The sequence below is a fragment of the Grampus griseus genome (genome assembly GCF_964374135.1).
Source record: "Grampus griseus genome assembly, chromosome: 5".
In the NCBI taxonomy this organism is placed as follows: domain Eukaryota; kingdom Metazoa; phylum Chordata; class Mammalia; order Artiodactyla; family Delphinidae; genus Grampus; species Grampus griseus.
This window is the reverse complement of record NC_138998.1, coordinates 63,773,249-63,784,602: the sequence shown is the minus strand read 5'-3', so window position 1 is coordinate 63,784,602 and position 11,354 is coordinate 63,773,249. Positions and strand designations below refer to the sequence as shown.

At 47.2% G+C, this 11,354-nt stretch overlaps 1 protein-coding gene across 1 annotated transcript; it reads right to left on the bottom strand.

Moving 5' to 3' along the window:
- Positions 1–3,275: 3,275 nt before the first annotated feature.
- Positions 3,276–5,880, bottom strand: LOC309823050 (receptor-transporting protein 1; the record flags this gene model as incomplete). The annotated part of the gene is made up of 2 exons (XM_082655200.1): positions 3,276–3,795; positions 5,609–5,880. The coding sequence occupies 2 exons, from the start codon at positions 5,878–5,880 to the stop codon at positions 3,276–3,278; spliced, it is 792 nt and encodes a 263-aa protein (XP_082511326.1).
- Between the last annotated feature and the right edge of the window lie 5,474 nt (positions 5,881–11,354).

Genomic DNA, 11,354 nt, shown 5'->3' with positions numbered 1-11,354 from the left:
GGCTGCCAATTGAAAGGAAAAGGAGAAGAAAGAAGAGGATGAGCATTCAATCTCATCAGAAAGAAGAGAATGAATATGGGCTTTGTATCTGGAATGTCACAGATAGTGTATTATTTAATCCTTACAATAGCCCTCCGTGGCAGATTGATTATTCCCATTTCAACAAGGAGGAAAACTGGGGCTCAAGGAGCTTAACTAATTTTCCTAAGGCCATACAGCTAGTAAGTAGCAGAACTAGGACTCAAGTCTTTCTTAACCCCAGATTTCATTATCTTGCCTTACTCTATGCTGTACAGTGCGGCTCAACTTTCGTACTTTCTCTAGTACTTCAGTTTTTTCTCCATAAAATAAGGACACTCAATCAAGACATCTCTAATCTGTCTCACAGCAAATCATCCTTAGTTGGTGATCTTCTGGGTTTGCAGGACTCCTGAGCCCCAAGAAGCGTTCTCCCATTGGGCTGTTCCTCCATCCTGCTGAGTTTGAAGGAAGTGATCAAGGCAGCACTTCTTGCTGACCCTACGCTAAGGATTGCAGCCTCTGGAACACCAATTCAAGTGCCTGTAGGTCTCCTCCTGGCTCGAACATCAAGACCAATGCACAGAAGCACCAGTGGGAGAGGCTTGGGATCCTGGAATGTCCCTGAGGAGTTTATTTATAAAACCTAGGGTACATCTAACAAGGTCATCATGTGGCATGTGGCCATGTGTGCTAAGAAAGAACTGCCCTAGAGAAGTCTTTGCCAAGACAAGGGCTAAGCTGTGAGTAAGCCTAGCAAGTATGAGGGACAATAAGGGAGACGGAGGAGGTGTTTGTAGATGGTAGACATCTTCCTACAGAGCAGGAAGAGGCTTAATGATTTAGGAAAGTGTTCCGGAGTAAACCCAGTCAAGGGTTGGACACTTGCTCTACCACTACCTGGCAGTGGGGACTGGAGTAAGTCGCTTCCGAGCCGTGATCACACTCTAGCAGGGAGTATAGCTCTAGACAAGCAATTACAGCCAAGCTTGATAAGCATCTGGCAAGGGTGGCAGAGCTCAAAATTGGAGATTCTCAGAGCAGGATAAAGCCATGCAGCAGGTGGTCAGGCAGGAGCACGGAGGTTTGAGGGAGGGTCAAGTCCCTAGGGAGTGAGTGGGGAAGCTGTGCCCAAGTCCTAGAGAATCCACAGCAGGTCATCAAGGAAGATCTCTGGGCTCATTATTATAAGCCTGGGTGCAGAAGGAAGCCTATTCCTCAGTTAGGAGGCCTTACACCAGGCAGCTCAGGTGGATCACCTGGGGGTCTTATTCTAATTTCAGATGCTCAGGCCCCACACCCAGCAATTCTGATTCTGCTGGTCTCAGGTGGTGGCTGGGCACTGATATTTCTTTAAAGGCTCCCCAGGATTTCTGAAGTACAGCCAAGGCTGAGAATATCTGCAGTAAGCAGAGGTCTCTGAGAGACACGGCCTACCCCTTAGTGCTTACTGGATCCCAGCACCCAAATCAGGCCTTGCCAGAGAGAAGGCACTCAGGATACACCTCCTGGATAAAGGAATGAATACTTGTGTATGTGAAGCAAAGGAAGTCACCAGGCAGTTACTAGAACCAGAGCAAGGGCAAGAGTAAGACTATCCTATGCTGAGTCCCCTGGATGGCTGACCAAGGGCTGCCTGAGTCCCTCCTGACTATGTACACGGTTGGCCCAGACCTTGAAGCTGGAGCTAGATCAAGCTTTATATGGGGACCCCAGAAAGGGGAGAGAGGGGATGGGAGGGGTGTCCAACAGCCCATTACAGATCAGGGACACTGGTGAATCCCAAGCACACAGTAATGACTACTAAGCCTGATTGAAGAAATCCCATCTTTATTAAAGTACCCTGTCTTTATATAAGTGGCCCTCCTCCCTCCACCACTACAGATGGTGGGTGGTGACTTCCCATTAGAAAGGGGAGCAGTGGGGGAAGGAGAAGGAGTCAAGTTATTAACAAAGGTGGGGTGGACGAGGACCCTCAAAGGTACAGGGTAGCGTCCCACTTCCTGCTTTCTGCCTCCCTTCCCCAAATCACAGTCTGTACCCCTCCCATCAGAAAGTCTCCTCTCCTCCCTTTCTACACCATATGGCATCCCATTTGAAGGCGATTAGGATTCTCCCACCTATCTATGCACTTCTCTAGGGCAAAACACTTCCCATCTTTCATGCTCCCTCTCTTACTAATGGGCCCCCATCCCTGTGGTTCTAGGTGGACCGCTGATCTTTGGTGAGCGGGCCCATGCCTGGCCCATATGAGAAAGCCTCTCAACGAGGGTTTCAGCAAATAGCTCAAGAAGCCAGGCCCCTCTTCCGGTACTCTGACCATCAGAACCACTGAGAATCAGTCCGACTTGGTTCCTGAACTCTGAAGACTCTTCATTGTAATGGAGAGTCATTATATTTGTTTCCTAGGGATTTTGTGCTTTGCTTCTAACATCCTACCTTCTGAACCTCTCCTAAATTCTCTAATGGTTCACGTGCAGTGGGTGGGGAGCCTAGCTCTATGGGACTCCACCCCAAGCACCATCTGGGCACCAGACAGGCCCCAGAATCCACCCTGAGTGGAGGGAAGCCGGAAACTGGGAGTGTGGAAAACAGAAACGAGGGACCCTGCGTACCCAGGAACAAAGGGGCAGCCTAGCGCCTCCACCTCTCTCCCTTCGAGAGGAACCTCTGCTGTGTGCATGGAGATAGAGCTATGGATGAGACCCATACACCAGGCAGAGGCTAATGTAAAGCTGCAGCTCTGGATGTGGGCAATAACGGAGGGTAGGGCTGGGGTTAATGAGAAAGCAAGGAGGAGCTCATTGCTGTGGAAAGGCCCCTTGAGATCACACCTAGCCCTGTAATTTTCAAACTTTTTAAACGCAGTTGGACCTTTTTCATACAAAACTCTTAAATAAACTCCATCTAACATGGAGCTGCTCTAGAGGAGGAGGTAGGAGTTGGGGATAGGCGGTTTGACCATGATGGGAAACGCACTCACTCACCCCTTCCAAATCCAAAAGCCCCGAGGCACCTATGCAGAACGTGGGGGTCCTGGGCCTCACTTTGAAAAGCCAATGATCTAGCCCAAACCCTTACTTTTATAGATAGAAAAGCAGGGTGATTTGTCCTGGGTCCCCACTGAGTCAGTGGTGGCACCGGCTCTAGAACTTATCCCCACTCCCAACCCAGGTCTCTCTTCACCCCCTCCCACCAGTTGGCTGGCCTCTCAGGCCTTGGGCCCCTAGCATCTGCCTGGGCCCAACAAGGGAATCTTAGACGGAGCTGTGGAAGGAGAACTGCAGGTAGATGATCAGCAACAGGACCGTGGCCCAAAACAAGCACCAGGGGATGGAGCAGAAATTGCAGCCAGAACCCGCCTCGGCCTGCGGCTTGGTGGGGCTGGGAGCCCGGGAGAAGGTGTAGGTTGTCGCCTCCTCCTCCAGCAGCTTCTCGCTGGGCTTCCAGTGCACGATGCCCTCCTGGCAGGCCTCGCAGAACTCTCCGCGGTGCCGCCGGTTGTCTTGGCGGCTGGCCATGTGGATGCGGTACTGGCCGTTTCTCTCCTCATAGCACTGCTCGCGCAGGCTGGTGATGAGGTTGTCCACCAGGCTCTCGATGTTCTCCTCCAGCATGCTCGACTCGTCCAGCCGCGCCGTGCCGCACTTGTAGCACAGCTGCTTGAAGACGCGCATGCGCACCGAGCCTGCCTGCTGGGCGCGGTCCAGGTACATGTGGAAGAGGATGACCACGTGGGGCGACTGCCAGGTGTGCCAGCACCAGGAGCAGTGGAACCTGTGGAGACGAGGAGAGGCAGGAGGAGAGGACGGAGTGGAGGAGGTGGAAACAGATCCAGGAACGAGGTAAGGGGCAGTAGGCAGAGCCTGGAGGTAGAGGTGTTGTGTTTACGGCCCCCTGGGTTCACTAGCTTTCCCCAGGTGGCTTCCCAGCCCGCCCCCTTGTGTGCTCTGCTAGGAGCAGAGTAGGCGCCTCAGGAGGCAGCTGGCATCCAGCAGCACTCTGCCATCACTGGGCCCCCCTCTGCGCTCTGCAGAAGCCTCAGTGCCCTCCATTTCAGTGCCCTTCAGGCCTTGCCTCTGGGCCTTTGGCTCTGGGCACCTTTCCTCATCTGTAAAACGTGCACGTTGCACTAAGAGTCCTTCCTGCTCAAATATCCTTTGAGTCTGATAGCAGGGATGGCCCGCACCACAGGGAAAACACAAGCTCCATCCACACACTCTTACCTGTCAACACTGACTATGAACTGGCTAGACCCAAATCCAGAGAAAATGACACCGTTGTCAATTCTCAGCCTCTGGGCCGGTGCCAGGGTTAATGTATCTGAAGGCCTGGAAGTGGAGGCAGTTCACGCCCAGAGTGAGCTAACTGGGGCCAGCTGGGGTTCTCAGGTCACCAGCCAGGTCGGGAGGATGCACAAGCCCTCCCCACTCAGCCCCACAAGCCTTTCAGGTGTTTGAGAAGCTCCTGGGCCCTGACAGCGAGTGTCCGGTCCCTTGCATCCCTCCCATCAGCTGGTTAAGGAACTCCACATTTCCATTCTCATCTCTTCTCGTTTACTCACACCCTTTGGGGACTGTTTCCCCTCTCCCAAACTAGACTACAAAACTTGGAATGGAAAATGTCAAAACTGGAGGGAGCTTAGAAATCACCTAATTAACCCTTTGTTTTACTCTGAGGCAAAGAGAGTAAGAAAGCTGTATACACAGTGAGTTAGAGGCAGAGCCAGTATCCGACACCTAACAGGTACCCAGTAGATGTTTCTTGAATTGAATAAATTGAACTAGGGAAGGAAGGAAGGCCTTGCTTCTGACCCCCAGGCTGCACCATTCAACCTCCGAATCTTATGTCCCAGAGGTAAGTCTTTACATAATCCACCCACGGACAAGAGTGCTCGAAAGTCATCTCAGACATTATTGTGCATATGAATCACCTAGGGACCTTGCTGAAATGCAGATTCCGATTCAGCAGGTCTAGAATGGGGCCGAAGATGCTGCATCTTTAACAAGTTCCAGGTGATGCTACTGCTGCTGGTCCATGAACCAAGAGGCAAGGATCTATGCTAACCCCTCCTTCCACAAGTGGGGAAAGTGAGGTCCAAGAAGGAAACTGAATTTCTCAAAGGTCATACAGAGTAGAGCTAGTTTCCAGCACACCTCAGGTGTTCAATATTTTATATTAAGTCAAGCTGACTTAAATAGATTGAAACTGAACTGTTCCAGGACCAGAACATAGGCCTCTTGACCCACAAGCCCCCCCCCCTTCTCTTGGCTTTCAATTGTGTTAAGAGGTTATTAAAATATAAAAGTATGTAAAATACCAGTGTTTAGAACTAATAAATATATTCCACCTCTTTTTCCAGAAGGGGAGACTATGACTCAGAGAGGGAAAGTTACCAGGTGCTCAGCGGAAGAGGTGGAATCAAACTTAGGTGTCCCAACTCCCAGTAGCTGCTCTTTCTCTGCCTCCCAGTCTGCACTGGGCCAACAGTGAGACTGACCCCTAGCACCTGGGTTCCCCATGTTTCTGTCTTTTCTTGGAAGGTGTCCCAGGGGCTGCCTGCAGGGGTCCTACTTCCTGGGCTACTCACCTGCCTGAGGCATGCAACTCCAGGTACTGCTTCCAGCCTGGGGCTAGCACATTGTGCTTGAGGTTGGGATCGATGATGAGGTCCCAGCTGTCAGCCGGCTTTGCCGCCTCCATCTTCTCGTAGAAGATTTTCTTCCATTCACCTGTGGTCACACTTTTACACATGGTCTCGTCAGTGGCAAGGGAGGGCAATCTCCACTTGAGTGAGAACACGGGAAGTGAGGGCAGGTGCAAGGCAGGGCAGCGCAGTCTCCACGGTCTAAAAATCCTCATCCGTAGGACCGGGAGGAAGCAGGACCCAGCTCCCTCCTTTGTCCGCAGTGGAACCTGTTTCCACGGCAACCAGGCAGGGAATCAGGAGACAGAGGTTGGGAAGGAGGGAGCCTCTGAAGGGGTGTTTCAGGGCCCCCAAACTGAGGCTGAAGAGGCAGGGTTTGTGGATCTAAGTGACCCTAGACAGGGTGGGGGGCCTGAAAGGAGGCTGAGCTTCAGACCGTCTCACTCTGGCCTGCCAAGGGCATGCACGAGGACCTGGGAACTGGCTCAGCTTTACCTTGCTGCCCCTGGAGGTACCATCAGCATCATCTGGCTGCTATGGTAACCATGATGCCTTAGGGAACCAAAGAGAAATAAGGGATGGGAAGATGTAGACCTGTTAATAGATGCAGCAATGATAATAAACCCTCTTTCTGCACCCTCACCCATCTTGTGACCAGCACTTTGCCATTTACGAAAACTACTGGAGGTCTCTTGACCCACAATTGTTATTGCCACTGTACAGATCAGGAGACTGGGACTCACCTAGCTTATAAATGGCAGAGCTTGTAGCCAAATCCAAGCTATTGAGCCCCTACCGATTCATTACTGCATTTGTGTCAAACATACCCATGTGCCAGGCTCTATATATGCCAGATGGTTGTAACTGGGTATGTACCCAGTAACCAGAATGCAATAGGATCCATGCTGTGACAGCCATGGATAAGAGCAGCCACCTGTGCACAAAGGTGGGAGCCATTGCATCAGCCTGGAAGGAATAGAAAAGATCATTTTCAACTTGATTATAGAAGAGGAACATGATATCCATAGGAAAAACAACCTTTAGTACTGGTGCCCCTTTAGCTATTTTTAAATTATTTTTCCTTTATAAAAGTCATACAGGTTTATTATAGAAAACTTGGAAAATATAGGTAAAATAAGGCAAAAGTAAGACTCTTCTTAATACCCATGCTCAAGATAGTCGCTGTTAATATTATGATGTACACACCCTGCCTGCTATTTTCCGTACATGTATGTGTGTATATATATATGTGCGTATGCATGTATGTGTATATATACACACACATTCTACATAGTACACTGTGATCTATTTTTTTTTAAATAACAATATGTCACAAATACTTTTCTAGATCATTTTCTAGGTCTAGGTCATTAATATTATTCCAGCTTGGAGGCTGCCTATATGCTGTCATATGGTTGGGCATAATTTATTTAGGCAACCTTCTATTTGGGAGCATTCATTTTTTTCAATCTCTCACAGTTACACTCTTGCTTCCTATTTGAGTAAAACTTACTGCTGAAGCTCATGGACCTGCATTTCAGGCATCAGAGATGACGCTTTCCGCAGCTGGAAAACACACTCCTGACTCTACTCCCTGCAGAAGCTTGGTGCGGCTAGCGGAATCTGAGCAGCCTCTTCAAACAGTATTAACGCGTAGACAGCCTACAGATTCTGAAGTTTAGGGATGAAAAGGAAGGGCCTAAATCTCCCATCTGATTCTGGAGACTGTCTTCCAAGTTCTCCTGCTGCCTCTGCATGAATGCTTCATGCCTTAGCGTCCTTTATTTTAGCCTCAGTTTATTCAGATTGGCAATGGGATAAAAAAAGAGGCAGTGTCTCTAGTTAAGAGCAGGACCTCTGGAATTACTTGCATGGGTTTTTTTTTTTTTTTTTTTTGGAATGCTCTTATATCCTCATAGGTAGCTATTCTAATATATTTAATACGTATCACTTCAAAATGTATGTTGATGTTTTATGTGAATATATTTTTAATTTGCATAGTAACAGCGATCACTGTATAGCACTTACTATGTATCAGGCATTTTTCTAAGTGCTTTATACATATTAATTGAGTTCATCTTAATAATAATCTCTATGCATAGGTAATATCAGCAGCAGCTCCATTTTGCAAATACGTAAGATAAAGCAGAGAGATTAGATAACTTGCCCAAGATTCAACAGCTAATAATGAATGGAACTGGGATTTGAGCCTAAATGATTGTTTCCAAAGCCCCAGCTTAATCACTACACTGCTCAGCACAGAACATCAAAACAAAACATTTGCTAAATAAATGTGTCTTTCTACCTTCTCATCACTGGATATGGTCATTCCAGACTCAGAGAATTGAAATTCATGTCCTTTCGGCAAATAGTTCAGTAGGCCAGCCTGAGGCCATAGCCCCTGGATAGAGAAGTGAGTGTATTTAACCCCCCAGGTTCCTTGTTATCACACGCCTCTTTTTCTACTGAGCTTCATGGAGCAAGTGTCCACAGACCCCTGATACCCAGTGTAAAGATTTTAGAGCTGAAAGAGATATTCAGCTTGAAATCTTCCCAAAGGAAATACAGTGCAGAAAGCCATCTCTAGGAGCACCATTCCTGTGAAGCCGTAATCATTTGACGACAGGCACCCAGGTTCAGTGGAGAGAACACTGAACTGGAAGGCAGGATATGTCAATATACATCCCAGCCCTGCTACTGGCTGGCTTTGTGACCATGGACAAGTCACTTCTCTTGGCCTCAGTTTGTTCATTTGTTCGATGAAGAATTAGACCAGATGGAAAGGCTGAGGTCCCCTCTGGCTGTAGCCACATATGAATTCAAAGAGCTTTATACTTAGAAACCTGAATCCTTGGAGGGCAGGAGGGCAGATGGAGGCCACTGGATGGAAGAGGGATGCTTCTAATGAGGCATTGCAGGTAGTGCCTGGAGTCAGAGTCTGTCTCCTTGGGGGCTGCTACATAGTTGAAGATCTCTGTGGAGGTGTCACTCCACTGGCTTTGTACTGGACACAGTAAGGACAGAAAATGAATCGGAGCCACTGAACGTTCACACTAGAAGGGATTTTAAAGTTCATTAAACTTTTTATCCTTCAAGTCAGTATTCTTGCTTCTGAATTAAGGCAATCAATACTCAGAGAAGTAAACTGACTTAACCAGTCTCAGAGGTGTGATGGGAGCTGTCTCACATTGCAGCCACAGGCCAAGGAGAGAATGGAAACTGAGGACGATTCCAGAAAGTATGAAAAGCTGATAGAAGCTTTTAGAACTTGCCCTGGAGCCAAAGTGTATTACCCAACACCAGGAACAGATTCTCTAGGAATATTTTGCGGTCGTTGCTACAGTAAACATTATGATGAAAAACAAGAACACAGAAGGTAAGAATCACCAGAGGTACGTGTGTGTGTGTGTGTGCGCCTGCGTGTGCGCACATGTGTGTGCATAACCAGCTGATGCAATTCCCATTGGCACAAATTAAGTTTAATTTAGAACCTGAGCTTACTATGCAGAGAGCAATGTAATACATCCTTCTGTATAGCAGAATGTTTTCTCTAATAAAATCTTATTTCTATCAAGACAAATAACCCTGTGGTATTGCAACTTGCTCTCAGTCAAATGAACTCTGATGTCATGATATCCACAATTTAGAGATTGCCAATCGGTTATTGACAGTGTTCTTAGACTCTTTAATCAATAGAAATTGATAAGAGGACAAATGAGAAATTCAGGCAAGGCTTTACTGGGACTTGTGCTGCAGCAGGAGGGAGTGAAAACAATCAACGGGTTCCCTTGCTCACTCCCTGAGGGGGGCAGCGAGCTGGTCCCTTATATGGGGCAAGGGTAGGGATGGGTCCAGGGGTCGGGCCAGAGGGGGGACTTAGGTGTTTTGCCCACCCCTTTGGTGGTGTTGAGTGCAGGGGGCATGCACAGTACGCAGCTTTCACTCTGGACTCCTCAGAAGTGGCAGTTGGGTTTTTAGTCTTTTTGTATCTTGTTGTTCATAATTTGCCCCAACTGTGCATGTGCGCAGTTATTTTTAATCCCTTATAGTTTCTTCATATTTTGTTGCTTGAGGAGACATTTGTCCAGGTGCAAGCACTACAGCAAAGGGTCCCAGGTCCCAGCCTGTCTCAAATCTAGACATCTTTAAAGCCAATGACCTCACCTTGGCTAGTTTCTTAGAGTTTGTGACCACAATTTAAATCCATAAAATGGTTTAAAACTAAATCCCCAACTAGAAAATAGAGTGGTAGGGGAAAAAAGAGAGAAAAGAAAGAAAACCATGTCTCTGATTTGTTATTTGGCTCAATAAGAAATATTTTATAAAGTTTATTATTCTATTATTGCTTATCAAAACGTTATAAAAAATAAACCTTGTCACTGTTGAAACAATGCACTAGTGACAAGTGATTCTCAATCAGGGACAATTCCATATCCCTAAAGGGCATTTGGGAAGGAAGGGTATGTTTGGGGGTTGGATCAATGACTAGAAGTATCTGCTGGCACACAGTGCCTGGAGACCTAGGATCTAAACGTACCTGATAGTTCCACAACAAAGAATTTTCCTTCCCAGAAAGACCTGACTTTGCTGAACCCAAACAGTAAGCCCCTCCGTGATCTGTTGATTTACTGGTATAAAGAGCCCAGGTAGCAGTCTCAACTTCCAATTTAATGAAACCATTGTTTTCTTCCTTGGTGGAAACATTCCTCGCTTGGGAACCAAGACCTCTAAACCAGCAGAGTCCAAAGTTGTCGGGGATAGGAAGCAAAGAATAAAAAAAAAAAAAGTAAAATCACTACCATCAGAGGTGATTTTGAGGGAGCTTCTCCACCTCTGAATTCGTGGAGCTGAGGAAAACAGCATCAAACCTTGGTTGCTAATTCAGAGTATACGCCACATCCTGGAGAGCAATACCCCGGCCCTGCAAGGTGCTGTCACCTAGATGGCTCCATAACTGAGCCTTCCAAAGGCCTCCCCACTGTTCACTGGGGCCAGCTGCTTCAGAGTGATGGGAGATACAGTAAAACAAATGAATTCCATGAGTATGAACCCATTGCCAGATTTCATTTGCTTTAAAATCAGTTCCTGGTCAGAAGCAATGCTACACAGAATATCACAGTGGCAAATAAGTTATTCTCTAAGTTCACTGCTGAGTGTCCAAATGACAATAGCAGAGATCAACAGTGACCCCTTGAATGGGACATGATTCCATGGGGAACCAGTCAACAACCTGGTAGCAGTTTGATTTTATTGGACCATTTCCATCAAGGAAATGGAAATGGACAGAACTTTGTTCTCACTGGAATAGAAAATTATTATGGATTTAGGTTTCCCTTCCTTCTTCACAATGCTCCATCATTTGTGGACTTTCAAAACGCCTTATTCACTATTATGGTATTCCTCAGCTGCTTAGGCTGCCTCACTGCATGGTGGATGGTTTCCAAGAAGGAGCATTCCAAGAGGAAGGAAATGGAAGCCGTCAGTCCACTTAGGGCTGGGTCAGAAATCCTGGAACATCACTCCCATCATGTTCTATTGGTCAAAGCAATCACAGGGCCAGAGTTAAGGAGCTGGAAAATAAACTCCACCTTTTTTTTTAAATTGAAGTATAGTTGATTTACAATGTTATGTTATTTCAGGTGTACAGCAAAGTGATTCAGTTATATATAGATAATATATATGTGTATAT